At 46.2% G+C, this 18,349-nt stretch overlaps 1 protein-coding gene across 2 annotated transcripts in view; it reads right to left on the bottom strand.

Moving 5' to 3' along the window:
• Positions 1-17,885, bottom strand: part of smad6b (SMAD family member 6b) — a 33,380-nt gene extending 15,495 nt beyond the window's left edge. The window contains exons 1-3 of one of the 2 annotated variants that reach the window (XM_084334892.1): positions 16,382-17,885; positions 11,006-11,062; positions 9,281-9,358 (exon numbers count right to left, since the gene is read on the bottom strand). In XM_084334892.1, the coding sequence (XP_084191018.1) occupies positions 9,281-9,358; positions 11,006-11,062; positions 16,382-17,174 (928 nt within the window). In that variant the 5' untranslated portion in view covers positions 17,175-17,885. The remainder of the gene's footprint in view (positions 1-9,280; positions 9,359-11,005; positions 11,063-16,381) is intronic. The other variant, XM_084334893.1, reaches the window with a different exon arrangement.
• Positions 17,886-18,349: the final 464 nt, after the last annotated feature.

Below are 18,349 nucleotides of genomic sequence, written 5' to 3'. Positions count from 1 at the left end.
GTGAATATGGGCGTGTTGTAAATTATGTCAACTGTATTATGTCACCCGGTCACCCCGGTTTAGCCCGGCGGGGACCCAAGAGCCAAAGTTAAAGAGCCGTCTCCGAAAGGACCCGGGCACCGCGCTGTACGGGGCGGGTGATCTAACATGGAAAAACACACAGAGGACGTTGAAAAAAAAGAACATCAGCCTCGCAGAGGACTTTTCAGATCCGTCTAGAGGTTCTATTCAATTAGTTCCTCACAGAAGTCGAATCACATGCGTTCAAAGCCGGCTCAATATCTATGGCTGCAATCTAATCACACCATCTAATTCAGATTCAGATTCAGATTCCTTTATTAAGCCATTTGTGTAAAAAACACATTGGTAATTGTTGCAGCATTACAGTGTATGCATTTTTTCATTTCTTTTTTCACAGTAACGACAAACACCAACACAGACACAGGCCAAAAAACAGTGCAGTGGAGGATTAATCATTTAAATACATATATATATAAAGTGTAAAGTGCAGAGTTCCAGTAAGGACTAGTGCAGTGCAGTCAGTGTCATTGTGCCAGTGTCACTTGGGGGCAGAGGGGGGGGGGGGGGCCTGAGGCATTGATCAGCCTGGCGGCTGAGGGGGAGAAGCTCAAGTCTGTGACGAGCTTTCACAGCCTTTGGGATCCTCAGCCTTCTCCCAGAGGGGAGCCGGGTGAAGAGGCTGTGACCGGGGTGGGAGGGGTCGGCCATGATCTTCCTCGCCCTCTTCAGCGCCCTGGAGTCGTGCAGGGACCTGAGGGAGGGCAGGGGACAGCCAATTACCCTCTCCGCGAAGAGCGAATCACCCGCTGCAGCTTGGCGAGATCTTTTGCCGCTGCAGCGGGGAACCAGGAGATGATGGAGTGGGTGAGGATCGACTCAATGATGGCCGTGTAGAATTGGGCCATCATGGTCCTCGGCAGTTTGTATTTGTTCAACTGCCGGAGGAAGAACATCCTCCCCTGGGCCTTTATGAGCAGGCCCGTGACGTTGAGCTCCCATTTCAAATCCCGGGAGATGGTCATGCCAAGGAATCGGCATGACTCCACGGAGGCCACCTGAGTGCCTCCCAGTATGATGGGAGGGGGCAGGGCTGCTTTCCTCCTGAAGTCCACTACCATCTCCACTGTCTTTTGAGCATTGAGCTCCAAGTTGTTGCAGCTGCACCAGCTCTGCAGCCTCTCGATCTCCCTCCTGTAGGCTGACTCGTCCCCCCTGGAGATGAGACCCACCAGGGTGGTGTCGTCAGCGAATTTCAGGAGTTTGACCGAGGGGTGGAGAGAGGCACAGCTGTTGGTGTACAGGGAGAACAGTAGTGGGGACAGGACACAGCCCTGCGGGGAAACGGTGCTGGTGGACCTAGAGCTGGAAATGCTCTTCCCCAGCCTCACCCGCTGAGACCGGTTGGACACTCTAATGAAGAGCAGCATCACATGCCTTGATTACACAGTCTAATTATTCCATGCATATCCACTATCTCTGACACACAGAATGAGCTTCCTCCCTGATGTAAACAGACAAACACGCCATGATCAGGGTTCTCTGGGTAGTCTCCTACCTCTCCCAGGCGTGTGTCTGTGTGTATCTGTCTGCATGCATAGGGCTGGACGGTATGGTCTAAAATTTATATCACGGTATAATTTGAAGCATAGACGATAACGGTATATATCACGGTATATTCATTTATCTTAAAATGTCTATATAAATGCTTCTGAAGGGGTAAAACACTGGCAGCTATTGTACTCTTGTATTACTAGGACATATTTCACATAGTACAGAGGTATTTTAAGAACATTTATTGTGGAAAACTGCAATAGAAAAATGCAAAACCTTTTCTCAAGTTACTTCCATCTCTAAAAAACACTTTTTTCATGAAATACAATAAAATCAAGCGGCACAAAGTGAAAATAAAAACTACTGGGGGACAGGAGGTTTCTTTCCCTCAAACAACTCAAACACAATAAAACTCCAACATAACTTAACTTTAGTGTACATGTTTGACAACGTAGAGAGAGAGCGAGAGAGTGATGTAATAGGTTTGAGTTTGAGGTTTGAGCATCCTAAGTTGCCGTAGTTGATGATGTCACACCAGGATGTCATTGTCAACACGGAGTTGGAAACAAGAGCAGCCCGATGGATAAAGCGATATAAAGAAACGAATAGCCAATAAATGTGAAGTTATCTTTGAACCTCTGTTGTCAAGCCTCGTCAATAGCCCCCCCTTTCCTCACTAATGAAACTGGTGCCACGGAGTCACGTTAGAACGTTGGTTTAGCGGCTAACGTTAGCCCGTTGCTGCGCTAAAGCAAGTCTCCTCTCAGCCTCCTTAGCCAAATTGAAATGCCCAAACTATATGGCAAGGTCCGTGAGCAAGTGGAGAAAAACTCAGTACAATTAAACACTATGCAACGACCACTGCAAACGTCGAGTGAATCGTCAAGTAACGTTAACGTCATTGCTACTGCTGTGACTAGCTGCTCTAGTCTACCGGTCACAAGGTATGAAGGTATAGTCAAAATCCATACCGTAGCGCAAATTCATACCGTTTATACCGTCCACCCCTAATGTATATATGTATATACACACAGATGTGTTAAGAGAAATTCACAAAATAAAGAAATGCTTCATTACAGTCTGTAGTGTAGACTTGCCTGAGCGTTAAAGACCCCTTCCGTCTGTCTCCCAACTACCTGCCTCCAAGGACAAGTCGATGGCAGCAGTGGAACCAGCCGACCAGAGACCACATCAACATAGTAATGGAAATCTTAGTCAATTTAATAGACAAATATGTTTTCCACATTACCATCCTTCTGCAAATGAATGTGATCTTGCAGAAGGACCTTTTTGTTTTCTGTTTAAATCAAGTGAGTCTTAAAGACACATGTTTATTGTGAGTAGGGCTGGGCGATTAATCGATTTTATCGATTAATTTGAATGAATGATTTAGGGCGATTTTGAAAAATTTAAATCGATAAAAAAAAAAGTTTAATGGTCACCTTTTATTTAACAAAAAGTGATGTTTGGTGAAAGTTAGATTTGCACTTTATTAATCCAAATAGGGAAATTCATTCTTGTTTGGTGATCAAGAGGCACCTTTTATTTGTTTTAAGTGAAGTTTGGTGAAAAAGCAAGTTATTGCACTATTAATCCCAATAGGGACATTCATTTTTGTTTGATCAAGAGTAACCTTTTATATATATATATTTTTATTATTTTTTTTTTTTAAGTGAAAGTTAGGTTTGCACTTCAATCCCAATAGGGAAATTCATCTTGGTTTGATATTTTCTGTGCCAAATAAAAATAAAGGTTATTTGAATGATTTCTAGTTTAAGAGAAAAAAAATCTATTAAAATCGTAAATCGGATTTAAAAAATAATAATCGTAGATTAAGTGTTTAGGCCATATCGCCCAGCCCTAATTGTGAGTAATGAATAATAACTCATCCCGCATAAAAGAAGACAAATCGACTTGCGAAATAGAGTAAGGTATGATTACAGAGTCTCTCTCTCTCGCCTCTCTCTGTCTCTCTCTCTCGTCTGGCAACCTTCACTCTTTCCACCACTTTCATCCAATTTTCCTGCCTTCTCAGGACATGGAGAAAGAGAAGGAAATAGAAGAGTACAATAACTCTCTCTGCATGTCCTCAGGTCACTCCTCCAGGTTGCTCCAGGGCTTCGGATCACGCAAAAAGAATAATAAGAATAAAACAGAAAACCCCGTCTCCCCCACACTTGTGATTCCTCCCAGAGAACCCGCGGGAGCCCCCCCCCCCCCCCCCCCCGGTGAGCTTGCCTCGCGCTGACGCGAGCGCGTAACACACGAGTGTCACGCTGACACATTCCACTGGGTTGATTAAGGACACATCCTCTGATGAGCACAGAATGTGGGCACGCAGGAGCCAGGATCTGACATCTGGTCTAAACTGGGCACACAGGAAGGTCTGCGTCAAGACAGGTTAACGTGGTCATTCCCCTGCAGCGCAGCGCGGTTCCTACTGATAAAAAGTTACCTTACATTAAACCACAACCTGCTAAAATGATCATCAAAGCGCCACATTCCAGGTGGTCTTTACAAGGAACGCTGCCTTCTTTTTGTCCTTCAACTTCCTCTGAGCGTTTAAAACTGGATATTGAAAGGTGTAAATTTGCCTTTTAAGTCCATTTTGAGTGAAAACACGCCCCTTGTCCTGTTTCTTTACAAATATCTTTGTTACAAGGATAATGAGCGAACATAGATAAGTGGTGTTATGTTGATATGGGCATTATTTATTCCGTTCGGGAATATCCACACTAGCTAGCATCTTGTTCATGAAGTTAAGCCACCGGAAAAATAAATAGACAAACGCCAGAAGTGGGTGGGTATAAGGAGAATATCACAATCATTTTTGTCCAATAACTCTGTTGGGTGTAATTCTATGCTGTTCAGTAACAGTAAAGGATCAGGTATTGGGTATTGGCCTGTAGTTAAAGATCAGGACTCAGCAGTGAAACGGTGGTATCGATGCATCCCTATCTTAACCGTTTCACGGCCAACCACGTATATATACATGATTGGGCGCCATCCTTTGAAGGCCAACCACGTATATACATTGTACACTCGGTTTTGCTTTTATTCCATTTTAATATCCTACTCAATGTCACAGAGCTGTATTTTGGCTGGAAACGGCATATCGGGACTCCGAAAGTGCAGTACCGGCCAGATCCTGGTATTGGCGCTGTCTCGATAATGCAGTTTCCCCTGCTGCAGACCGGGTGTCACTTTTTTTTTCTCATTCCGGGTTAGCTTTTCTGTTAGCCTGAAGCGAGGGCTTCAACCCGATCGCCTGGAATACTTTTTGCGACGCCGAATTCAGTATGCAGTAAAGGGATTAGACGGGCCCCAATGGCCCCGAATGTGTTAAAGAAACTGTGGCTGCAAGGAAGCCTAGCTTAGCACAAATAATGGAAGCGGATACGGACCACTAACCTAGCTGTTGGCCAAAAACACCTCTCCCAGACTTTTAAGCTAGGCTAGCGGTCCATATCGGCTTCCATTCATTTGAGCTAAGCTAGGCTGGCATGCAAACTGATAGCAAGATGGAAATTAGTATCCATCTTCTTGTCTGACTCTGGAGAAGACGGTAAGCGCATGTCCCATAATGTTGGCGTGTTCCTTTAAACCACACAACAAGTCTAAAAAGCACACACACCTCACAGGCTTAGTTCTGGCCTGGCCCTGAAATCCAAGCCGAGAGGCGGTCGGAGCAGCAGTGGTAACGGATGACCGACAGAAAAAGAAAGCCCCTGAAGTCAGGAGACAATGTGATTGACATAATAAAACTCAGTGTGTAGTTGGGAACCCCCCCCCCCCAGACGGTCATACAGGAAGCAATGGGGACCTGCTTCAAAGAGCTCTCACTCTGATGACCACACGACCAGACCCAGGCACGGAGGAAACAGGTGTGTGTGTGTGTCTGCGTGGAGGCGGACTGGAAGGGCCGAGTGCAGGCAGTCACATCCCAGCACATTCCCACACACACAAAGCACTAGCAGTTATACCCGCACGACGGATGCTTAACTCATTCAGCGCCAGTCACAATGATCGCTTGAGCGCCAATCACGAGTATAGTCGGGTTTTAATTGTCATTTCTTTTATTAGCGATATCCATTCATTTTCATCCATCCAGCCTGATGTTATTGTTGGGAATGGGTCTGAGCTCGGAAAAGGGCAAATACCGCCGCCTACGCCTTACAGCTGGTATTGCACTCTACTGGGAATGGTGTAGTTTCTTTTCTGGGACGAGCCGTGCGGGCGGGGTTTAAATACTCAGGCGACGTAGGTCTATACAACGATGGCATGGAACAGTAACCCCGCTCCCACCCGTATCATATGTAGCGGTCGGTAATGTGGGACGGACCTCCACGAGCAGTATTTGGAATGGCGATCAGATAATTGGATTATTTCTTTTGCATTACATCAGATACAAGGTAAGAACACTATATATAAATTTGATCGTTGATCTGATATTTATTTCTACCCCGCTGTCTCTGTGTGTGTGTGTGTGTGGCTGTGTGCCGTTGAGTGCAGGAGGCGACTGGGGGAGCCTCGCGCTACGAGGCCCTTTTCATTCTTGCACAAGGAAGGATAATAATGATGATCTAGCGTTGATTTCAGGAAGATTCGATAATCAGGCGAAAAATTACAACATGTTTAGTGTATTCCACTAAAGGGCTATTATCGCGTCTTTTCCTGGAATTACTCAGAATCACCAAAACTATATTCATATTCCAAACAGTATAAAAAACGGAAATGTACAGATGAAAAAACTATCCGTTTTGTACATGTTGACTGGAAGCAACTCACTGATAATCGACGTGTATTAGACCCATATCTATAATTTAAAATATATTTTAAGCACTCGCAAATCTCACAGTCCCCCCATTGATTAAAGCGGTGGCGTTCTAGACCTATATCGCGCATTAAGCTCCGGCGCAGAATGAGTTAAGAGCCAAGCCGGATCACAACACAAACCTTTACATCAAAGTGTTCCCTGTTGCGAGCTCTCTTACTGCTGCCTCGCCACACTGCGGTGGTTTAAACACGTCGCCAGGAAGATTCCAAATGTGTAGAGAGAAAAACCATGCTACGCTAACTTCAGGTACGGATACTACAACCCGCCTCGGCTACTCATAGATTTAATCTCACTATCCTGGCCGGCGAGTATCCGGACAATTGTGTGCCTAAGACTATATTATATAGATGTAGATTTAAAACAATACCCTTTGATCCATTTTCAGCTGCAAGTGTCAACCACTGGAGTCGGTATCGAGTACTATTCAACCGTATGTAATTATGTCATTACACATATGGACCTAACTGCATCCCGGTACATGGATTTAAAAAAAATTCAACATAACACAATAAGTAAAAACGCAAATGCAGAAGTGTGAATGACCGCCGTTTCCCTTGATTAAAGTCTGGATATTCCTCAAAGTGGCGGAACGGGCTTATCTACCAAACCAACCAGTTCCGATACGTTTCTCTACCATTGTTTGACAGAGAAGAATGTTTAGAGTGGGTCTTTCTTGTAGCCCTGGGCTGCAAACTACGGTTGCATATTTGGCTGGCTACACATCCCGGTGCCCCCCAGCCTCGCTTTTAAGAGATTTACTTGTTCCTGCAAGAGGGTGGAGTTTAGTCCACATAGAACTCTGGTTACACAGGCATGTGTGCGAACAGCAGTCAGCTCTGTGAAGGGAAGGGGGAAGAACAGGCCATGTCGGCTCTGGGTCAGCAATAGGCTCTAAACAGGATCATCTGACCATTACAGGTCCATGTGTTATTGGTGAACAGAAGATCTTGTGGCTCTGAGTCCTATGATGGTACTAGTCTGAGGAACAACAACTATGGCTGACACTCCTGGTAGAGAGAATGTACTTCACTGGCCAGGCGCTGTTGGACTTGTTTCATTCAAAGTGGACTCTCTCCATTATCAGAGACACACTTGACCTAAACCTCCGGACGCCACACAGACACTGTCCAAACGCATAGCTTCACGACCGGAGACCAAGAACTGGGATAAACAGATTTGCTCACAAGACATGAAACCAACACCCCTTTAATTCACAAGACATTGTCCTCCCAGAAGTCACCTACCCTCTCGGAGAGAGAGCCGTATGGAGTATGATCCGGCTTGGCCCAATGCGAGCGGCAGCACAGTTGGGAAGAAACCAAAGCCTAGCATGTCTAGATCCTCCCTCCTTACCACAGTCTCTGAGGAATTGTGGTGCGCGCTCTGACAAGCCCCTCATTTGTTGACTCAGGGAGTGTCGCCGGTCCGTGCTGAGGTGGTGACAGCATATGTACCGGGGAGGAGGGGGGCCGTGGGGCCCGACCCAATCCTTCACTGCCAGGTAACCATGTCAACCGTTCAGAGCCCAGGACTCCTGAGCTGTGGCAGACCCCAGCACAGGAAATGCTGCTCCAGCAAGCCCCCCGAAAACGAGGGCTCTGATTCCCCGGCGCACATGAACCCGATACCGTGCGCGCAGACCGTGGTCCGAGTTTGTAGCGCGGGGAGGGGGGGGGGGGGGTGTTGACTCTATGCCATGAGAAGGGAGTGCTTCATTTCAAATCAGAGGACAGGACTGTTTCTGCTCGCTTCCTTTGGTGTGGCCCCATTCACAGGAGCAACTCACTTCCCCGAGACCACCCCTCCCCGCAGCCCACTTTCAGCCCAGCTAGTTGTGTGTGTGTGTGTGTGTGTGCGTGCGCGCGCGCGCAAGTATGTGTGCTTGTGTGCGTTTCTGAGCGAGCTTGGATCTTATTACAGTTTGATCCCACTCAAATATTTCTGAAAGAAAAACAGTCGAGGGGAGGCTGGGCTCTGTGGCCAATGCACACGCCCCGCTGAACCTCTGCAGCTCACAATGAAACCTTTATCTCAACAGCTCGCACTGCTCCTAATGGCCTTTAATGAGGAGAAATAAAGCACAACATCAAAACCAAATTACCTTGCTAAGTTTGTGCGTTCAGCCGGTTCTATATACCGACGGTGAAACGGAGCGGCCAGAAAACACTTTATTTTTTCTTTTCGCTAAGCACGGTTTAACCGTTTCAAAGCCAAAGCGGGATGATGCAACTCTTGGATAGAGCCCTGCCAGATCTGTAACTTATTACCCTCTAAATCCAGCTATGTGTGACATGTGCCGTCTGCTCAAGCCAAAAGAAAACTCTTGATAAGACTGTGATTCATGTTACCCATTATTCAGGCTTAAAGTTGTGTACGCACAGAAATGCACACGACACACACAAACGGCGGACACACACAAACCCGCGTCCAGGAAAGAAACGGAAGAAAGTCGTACAGTGATGCGTGGCGTCGGAGCAGGGAGCTTGTGGAACACCGGGCGGTCCCGAGTATAGCAGTAGTAGTAGTTCTTTCATCGCTCCCAACATCAACACTCCTTCGGTCGCTCATAATCCAGTAAAGATTGATCAGAATACAAACTACTTCTTCGTTACGTGGTTATGTGGATTGAGATATCGGTTGTTTTTAATCTGCTCGTGGAGTGAGTAAATACTGTGCTGTGTCGAAGAAGAATCGTGTCTCTGAATGCAACAAACACTGCTCTCCAGTTTCTCCCTTTTATACCCAAAACTGAGTAGAGAATAAACGAACGCTGAGATGAAATATCTGACACCAGGACCTGTAGCCCTGCGGTCCACCGTGCAGTGTTCCGTCTATCCTCACTGAAGAAGCTGTCGAAGGAACAGAACCCACCTGAGAACTCCCCCAGTGTGACGTTTGGTGAGCCGGCCGCCTCCGTTTCAGTGTAAGACAATGTGGAGTCTGACAGATCTGCGGGGGAACAACATGTACGTCAGCGTTCCCATCTGCCTCGCACTCCTCTGTCAACATCAGAACAATGAGAGCATCTCTCACTGGAGAAAAACTAACACGGGAACCTTCTATGGATTTTAGATATTTCACAAGAAAAAGATAAAGAAGTAACATTTCCTTAGTTTTGTTTAGGAGATAGAAATAATTATTTTCTTTCAAATTTTATTTTTTTATTTTTGTCCTATGTAGCTATTGTGGATGATGATACAAATCCACAGAGCTGTACCTGATGAAGCCCTCCAAGCCTCTCCCCACCTACACTCAGCCCCCCCCCTCGCACCCACCAACTATCAGCCAGGCTCCAGAGGTCCAGCGGGCCAAACCACAGACAACCCACACTGTCTCCGGCTGGCATGTTGACATTGTGCCACTTGCTGGCCTAAGTCTCTGCTCAAAGCTACTGCACAGATTCCCAGTCACTGTGCCTAATTACTGCCATTAAAATTCTTCACGTTGTTTGATTCCCGTTTCTTCCCCCTCGTACGCCATCTGAGCTGGGGACATAACCAGAGAGGGGCCATTCTGCTGGCTTTGTTGTACAGGTTACAAATGTCTTATTGGGAATAATGGGTAAATCATGATGAATTGTGCCATTGTAATTTCAAATGATGTGTCTTAACACTTTCAGTGCCAGCAGGGGGCGCACGATTTAGTGCTTGAATGCCCAGCATCCACTTCAATGTTAGCGTTAATAACACCTAATCTATGTTTTAAATTATGGCTATGTGTCTAATCTGCCCGTCGCTTATCAATGACTCGTTTTCCAGTCAACATTGTCGAAGCGGATTGTTTTTTTATCGGTTCATTTCCGTTTTTATAGCATTTTGAAAAGCCCTCGTTTTCAAGGAAAATAAAAAGATTCTGTGATAAACGCCCTGTACTGGAATATTCTAGAACGTTGTCATTTTTCTGCCCATTTATGAATAGTTTTCAAATAAATGCTAGATTATCGATAGTATATGTGTACGTATGCACGCTATATAGGCGATCTGAAAAATCGATTCTCTGATTTCCTCAAAGCCATCGCCCACACACACACATAGGGCGAACGCTGAGAGCTCAGCGAATACAACTCTGATTATCCCAAGACTTGTAAAATAGATTCCTTACCTCAGATCAGATGTTCTCCAAAAAGATCATTCCAATTCCTGATCGCCATTCCAAAAATCTATCGCTTTTATTAATCCAACGCTACATACTGTAAACACATATTCCACGCTGTTCTGATGGTCCACAATGAATCCGATCGGCTCGGGTTACACGCCTGAGAAGTAAAATGTGGATTCCGGATTTCTCTTTTCTCACCCATTTTCATTGAGTCCATTCCAAAAGGGTGCATTACCATCTGGGAGACGATAGGGGGTGGTTTTTTCACATCCGAGCTCCTGATGGGGCTGGTTAAATAAAAAAATAACACGCTAATTGTCGTGGTGGGCATTCAGGGGGTGGGCTGATAACACGTGTTATCACGTGATGGGCTCTCAAAGTGTTAACAATGACTCTTTTATATCTTCTCAAAACACTCTTGACCATTAAAGCAAATTGTGACTGTAAAAGTGAGGTCAACGTGCGTTACATTTCATCATCACTGTGTCTGTTGCTTACCCAGTGGCTTGTGTTCTTCGTTAGGGGAAAGCCGTGAATAAGGGGGTGGGGGTGACTCTGGAACACAGAAGAGGTCATGTCAATAATCAGACAAAGGAGGAACTGCTCGTAAAAAAATAAAACATCTATATCCCTGCTCCACATACGTGAGACTCTCAAAACGCAGTTATACCTAATATACAAACTTCTCTATCTAGGAGCACATCACACTTTAATTAAATTGCCTCAAGGTGCTTTTCTCAGCGTGTAATACAAAATGTTCTGTAATAAAATGTAAACACAAAGGGTGCTGGAAGTATCAGATAAGATGTTCCTTTATTGATCCCCTTGGGGAAATTCGGGATAGGGAGTCGGGAAGTATTGCCTCAAACAAAGAGATACTACTAATGTAGTAAGTACTAATGGTGTATTCAGCTGCTGGCAAAGGTGAGATATTGAAGCGATTGTAATTGTATTTTTATTGTAATCTCACCATTCCATTCCCTTTGTAGCTCTTAGCTCCACGTCCAAGTACTTTAAATCAAGTTTCACACTACTGTAATATGAAGTCAACGTTTGTTGTTGAGCAATTACAAAATATATATTTGTTATAGATTAAGAGTCCAATTAGTTATGGCCTAACTAGACTTTCCTTTATAAAAAGCCTTAATACATGCTATGAGAAGGTAAACAATCATATATAACAGAGGCATTAGCAAATGAGTCAAACACTGACAACTATTCATATCCATTTTAGAAAACAAAAAATATCCAAAAATGTATTTAACATCAACATTTCTAAGCCTAATTATCGATTGATGATGATAGACTTTAAAAACATTGTTCATCATTAAAGTTAGTTCCATAGTATCACCAAAGTAAAATACTTTTCCCAACATCTACAGCGAATAACAATCAGTAAACAGAGTTGTGAAACATATACAGTAGTAAACTGGAATATAATGAAAACAAGCTTTATTTTTTTTTATATATAATTTGTTTTTAACTTTGTTTAAGATCAGAAAGATAAACCCTTGTTCTTTAGCGCTGAACAGGAACAGGGCTGGATAAATTAAAAGAAAAACTGTAAAGAAAGTGGCCTGGCCTACAGGGAAGAGGAGAGCACACCGACTGTGGCCTGGCCTACAGGGAAGAGGAGAGCACACTGTGGCCTGGCCTACAGGGAAGAGGAGAGCACACTGTGGCCGACAGGGAAGAGGAGAGCACACTGTGGCCTGGCCTACAGGGAAGAGGAGAGCACACTGTGGCCTGGCCTACAGGGAAGAGGAGAGCACACTGTGGCCGACAGGGAAGAGGAGAGCACACTGTGGCCTGGCCTACAGGGAAGAGGAGAGCACACTGTGGCCTGGCCTACAGGGAAGAGGAGAGCACACTGTGGCCTGGCCTACAGGGAGGAGGAGAGCACACTGTGGCCTGGCCTACAGGGAGGAGGAGAGCACACTGTGGCCTGGCCTACAGGGAAGAGGAGAGCACACTGTGGTCTGGCCTACAGGGAAGAGGAGAGCACACTGTGGCCTGGCCTACAGGGAAGAGGAGAGCACACTGTGCCCTGGCCTACAGGGAAGAGGAGAGCACACTGTGGCCTGGCCTACAGGGAAGAGGAGAGCACACTGTGGCCTGGCCTACAGGGAAGAGGAGAGCACACTGTGGCCTGGCCTATAGGGAAGAGGAGAGCACACTGTGGCCTACAGGGAGGAGGAGAGCACACTGTGGCCTGGCCTACAGGGAAGAGGAGAGCACACTGTGGCCTGGCCTACAGGGAAGAGGAGAGCACACTGTGGCCTGGCCTACGGGGAAGAGGAGAGCACACTGTGGCCTACAGGGAAGAGGAGAGCACACTGTGGCCTACAGGGAAGAGGAGAGCACACTGTGGCCTGGCCTACAGGGAAGAGGAGAGCACACTGTGGCCTGGCCTACAGGGAAGAGGAGAGCACACTGTGGCCTGGCCTACAGGGAAGAGGAGAGCACACTGTGGCCTGGCCTACAGGGAAGAGGAGAGCACACTGTGGCCTGGCCTACAGGGAAGAGGAGAGCACACTGTGGCCTGGCCTATAGGGAAGAGGAGAGCACACTGTGGCCTACAGGGAGGAGGAGAGCACACTGTGGCCTGGCCTACAGGGAAGAGGAGAGCACACTGTGGCCTGGCCTACAGGGAAGAGGAGAGCACACTGTGGTCTGGCCTACAGGGAAGAGGAGAGCACACGGTGGCCTGGCCTACAGGGAAGAGGAGAGCACACTGTGGCCTGGCCTACAGGGAAGAGGAGAGGCAGAAAGCATAATAGCAGCGGGTCCTTTAAGAGCGGCGGCAGTAATTGCCAGGATCTGAACTCAGTCACTCAGATACACACAGCTAGTCAGTCTGGCGCCAGTAGTATGCAAACTGTATATTATCACCACTCCTTCACCTAAATAACATGAGGGGACCTCCTTAGGACAAAAGGGCTTTTAAAAGTGCAACTTGAAACTGATCTCATTTGAAAAGCATAATGCCTATAAAGGGAAAACGTTTTTTTGTGTGTCCATTTAAGGTTATTCTTTTCTTTGTCTAAGATTATGGACTTTGGTATGCTTTACCAACTTGTGAAAATGAAACAGGAGCATATACGGTTAATTATTTGTAGCCATGTTTTGAATCAAACAAAGGTAGAATAATTGTTAGTAAACTTCTTGTTTTATATATATGTTTTATATATTTCAAAATGTTTCATTCAAAAGACCAAAGTCCTTGAGCAGCTGACTGTGATACTTCATCAATCTGTTAATGCCTTATTTCCTACTCTCCCCACTTACAGGTAATGTCAAAACGGGTGATTTAGGTTCTGATTCGAAGGCCCCTTTCTTGAATAGGATGAAAGAAATACCCGTTCTATCGGGACACGCATGAGCGCATGTGAGCTATGTCTACTACAAGCTGAAGCCCCCCCCCCCCCCCCCCCCTTCTACAATTCACCTAATACAGCACAGTCTCTCATCCACTTCAGCACAGGGGAGAGTTTCCCCATATCCTTCCTTTGAAGACAATCTATTCAGAATCCAAAACCCACATGCTTAAATGGCCGTGAGATATGTACTAATATCTAGTATCTGGTTAGGGTTACTGTGGAAGGACGAGAGGGCCAAAGCCACATCAATTTCTCACATCCATGCACTATTAATTCTGATATTGTTAGACTTTGAGATGCCTGTCATAGCCAGCTGGCCCTCGTGAACGTGAATGTTATGGAAAATCCAGCCCCGGTGCCAGTGAAGAGGAGACATACTGAGATCCAGCCCCGGTGCCAGTGAAGAGGAGAGACATACTGAGATCCAGCCCCGGTGCCAGTGAAGAGGAGACATACTGAGATCCAGCCCCGGTGCCAGTGAAGATGAGAGACATACTGAGATCCAGCCCCGGTGCCAGTGAAGAGGAGAGACACACTGAGATCCAGCCCCGGTGCCAGTGAAGAGGAGAGACATACTGAGATACAGCCCGGTGCCAGTGAAGAGGAGAGACATACTGAGATCCAGCCCCGGTGCCAGTGAAGAGGAGAGACATACTGAGATCCAGCCCGGTGCCAGTGAAGAGGAGACATACTGAGATCCAGCCCCGGTGCCAGTGAAGAGGAGAGACATACTGAGATCCAGCCCCGGTGCCAGTGAAGAGGAGAGACATACTGAGATCCAGCCCCGGTGCCAGTGAAGAGGAGAGACATACTGAGATCCAGCCCCGGTGCCAGTGAAGAGGAGAGACACACTGAGATCCAGCCCGGTGCCAGTGAAGAGGAGAGACATACTGAGATCCAGCCCCGGTGCCAGTGAAGAGGAGAGACACACTGAGATCCAGCCCGGTGCCAGTGAAGAGGAGAGACATACTGAGATCCAGCCCCGGTGCCAGTGAAGAGGAAAGACATACTGAGATCCAGCCCCGGTGCCAGTGAAGAGGAGAGACATACTGAGATCCAGCCCGGTGCCAGTGAAGAGGAAAGACATACTGAGATCCAGCCCGGTGCCAGTGAAGAGGAGAGACATACTGAGACGTGCATCTTTACACACGATACCACACATTGCCCTCGGGTCAGCGGGGTCGACTGGCCCAACTTTTAAGGTTTGCCAAATCACAGGCCGGCCCTGCCAAAACCTAGTCCATTTAATATAGGTCAGCGAGGTCCAGTAACAGATAGCTTCAGCTCACCGTTTCCTCCACCACAACACTAACCAAAGGCTAACTAACTGACCTCCTCTGTCATAGTCTAATCCCTGGTTTCTTTAACTATGGGTCGAGGACCCAAAACCAAAACGGGTCACAGGCCCTCTTCTGGTGGGTGCCCCTACATGACAACGGCGAGTAATATGTTGGTGATATGTTTCAATGAGCCTGGGTCCCATGCTGAACAAGAAAAATGCATCCCTTGTGTAAGAAACAATCATGGTTTAAAATGACTCATTCTTCTTCACCTGCTACTAACCCTGAAAGAAATGAGGACAGGCCTACGACAAAGACTTTGAGGTGCATCCCACTGCAAAACTAACATCAATGACGTCAGTCATGAAAACTGAAAATGCCATGGATATAATTGTTGATATTGTTAGGCCTTTGCCCACAAAGAGCTCAAACTACTGTGGCAGAGCCCAAATAAACAGTCTTTGGGACCTCCTGATGTAGGCCAATGTGAGAGGGATGTGCAGGTGTAGGACTGTAGCAGGTACCTAACCTTTGGCTTGGTCAAAACAAGTCCAAACACAAGTTACTATGTTTGTTATCTGTAAGACTTATGTCCACAGAATTATGATAATGTATGGATATATTTTGCTAATAGTTTTTGTAAAAAAAAAAAAAAAAATCAAACTGTAATGAATATAATTATAACAGAAATCCCACAATTAAACCCATCTGAGAATGTAAATATCCAACCTTGTCACCAAAGGTTGTCTCTGAAATCTACCCAGACATTATAATGGCCAAAGCCAAGTTATAATTGTTCACCTTGTTATAAGAATGACCAGCAATCATTAACTACCAAAGAAAGCGTCCCAGACCTTCTCTGTGAGAGGAAGATAAACAGAGTGAAAACAGGCCTATGGATTAAGACTTTTCTGAGAAGATTTCAAGGCCCTTCACCCTTGTGCCAAATTGAAAACTCTAACTCTCAATAATGCCCTTTTCAGTTACTCTGCATCCATTTGAAAGGCGATTGGTTAAGGTGAGACTTAAAATGTTTTAAAAATATATATATTTGCAACATTTCAGTAGCCTATATTGCACACAGTATCTTTAGAGTATCAATAAAGATAAAGAGCTAGCTGGATGTTGTAAAACCGAGAAGTTCATTGACTTCGGATCATAACAGTTTGGCTACATGGTGTTGTGTAGTTGAGTATCATCGGCAATGTCCTTACCTGGCCCACAGAGTCGGCTGTAGTGATAGGGGTTGCAGCATACTGTCGGACTGTCCAGGGCCCCAAAGCTCTTACACTCACAGAGCGGTTTAAGCTGGGCCGTGTGCTGTAGGTCGCACCAACGGTACAGTTTACATATAAGCAGCTGTGGGGATGCCATATGGCCGCCCAACCTCAGCTCTGTCCGGGACACCATAACACAGTCGCTCGGCATCCCCCCTCTGGACTCGACCGCCTCCAGTAAGGTATCCAGCGTTTTTTCCTTTAGCCTTTTCAAAAGAGAATATGTGGCCGATTTGAGTTCTTGCTCTAACACCGTGCGTGGCATCGCCTCCTGTGCCTCAGGAGAACAGTCCTGTGGTCCAAGGCTCCTAAGCACAAAGTGACACGACCCGGGGTCCCTACCCTGAACAGTCTCTGGACCTCGAAGTTCTGCGTGGTCCCGGTCTTTAAATAAACAGCACGTCACTGTCCTGCATTCACTGTCCTGCATGGAACGAGGGCTCCCCTGCTCCTGGACGCACATAGCACCCCCATCTTGGTCCGAAGTAACCCCCAAGCTGCTGCCCTCCGCGGGATTCCGGGTACACACGCCCCCCAACTCCCCTACAGGCGACCCGCTAGGGGTCATCGGTCTGAGCTCCGTTTTGGGAATTTTCTCTGGGTTGTTGCCGAACAGATCGTCCCTACAGCCCTCACTAGTTTTGTCATTTCCATCTTCCCCCTCTTTATCTGGAATCAAACGGCTTCTCCAGAGTCGCCGCACAAGACCTGAGCGTTTCGTCCTGAACATACGACAATTTGAAAATCTATGTTGTTTTTATTCTTGTTCGGATATCCGAGTTTTAGAGATACGTTTGTGGTCGTCGAACAACATTAATGTCCGTTGAATGCCGTGCAATGTATGCACAGCCGACTGATGAGCAGTAACCAAACCGCAACATTAGATTCACGGCTATATTGTTGCATCTATAACAACAACACTCCGCGATAAATGCATTGCAACATGATAATCAAAATGCATTCATTTGGCCTGTTATCTTGTAAAAATAGGCTCGTGAGGCAAAAATGTTACTCGTTATCCAGGATCGTTGCGGAATGAATTGTTTATATGTTCGCTACAAGCGGATAGCAAACGTAGTGTACATGATAACATAACATAATAAACTATGTAATAAAATCCAAAACGAGTAGCCTTCAACCAAAGTAATGTAGCCTAAACTCGCGCACTCGTAGCCTTGCAGTTTCGGACTTAAAACACCCCTCGGATCTACTTCTAACCCGGTAAAGAGAGCATGAATGAGGTGCTTCGAGGCGATTTAATCCCAAGAAAATGCTCTAAAAAGTCAGGATCCTTGTCGTCTTCTAAACGTCTCCGTGTACTTCTTTTACAATCCAAAAAATATCCATGTGAGCTGAAGCTAGAAAAGAATGAATCCCGGGGCTGAATAGCACTCCTGCTTCCCTACTCAGATCTAGCCAAACTGCTGCTCTGATCCCTTTCTTTCTCCGTTTCTCTCCCTTTTTCCTTTTTTCCCCTCTACCTCACACACACACACACACACACACACACACGCGCACACACACACGCACACACACATACACACACACGCACACACACGGGGCCCCCGAGGAGAGCGATGGTGCCATTGGCTGACTACCATCATGTGCTAGTCTAGACACTTTGGCGGCTGAGAGCTGCTGCACTGATTGTGCAAACAAGGTTTCAAGTTTCTTAACTCTTAAAGGCGTAACATCCACTTCTTATTTTAACTTAACTTACTAAAACTTATTTTTGGTTTAAGTGTGTTGAACGTAAAAACAAACAACAAAAGAAAACTGTAACATGTATGTATGCACAGGGTAGAGACGCCATGCTGTATTATTACCCCCTCAGCGAAGCCAGCAGGCATGTTGAAGGAGCTGTTTTATGACAGGGACACTTGGGCTGAGCATGAGGACGTTTGG

This window comes from Notolepis coatsorum (assembly GCF_963971535.1).
Source record: "Notolepis coatsorum genome assembly, chromosome: 18".
Lineage (NCBI taxonomy): Eukaryota > Metazoa > Chordata > Actinopteri > Aulopiformes > Paralepididae > Notolepis > Notolepis coatsorum.
The sequence above is the reverse complement of the archived record's forward strand: the minus strand, read 5'-3'. Positions and strand labels throughout refer to the sequence as shown.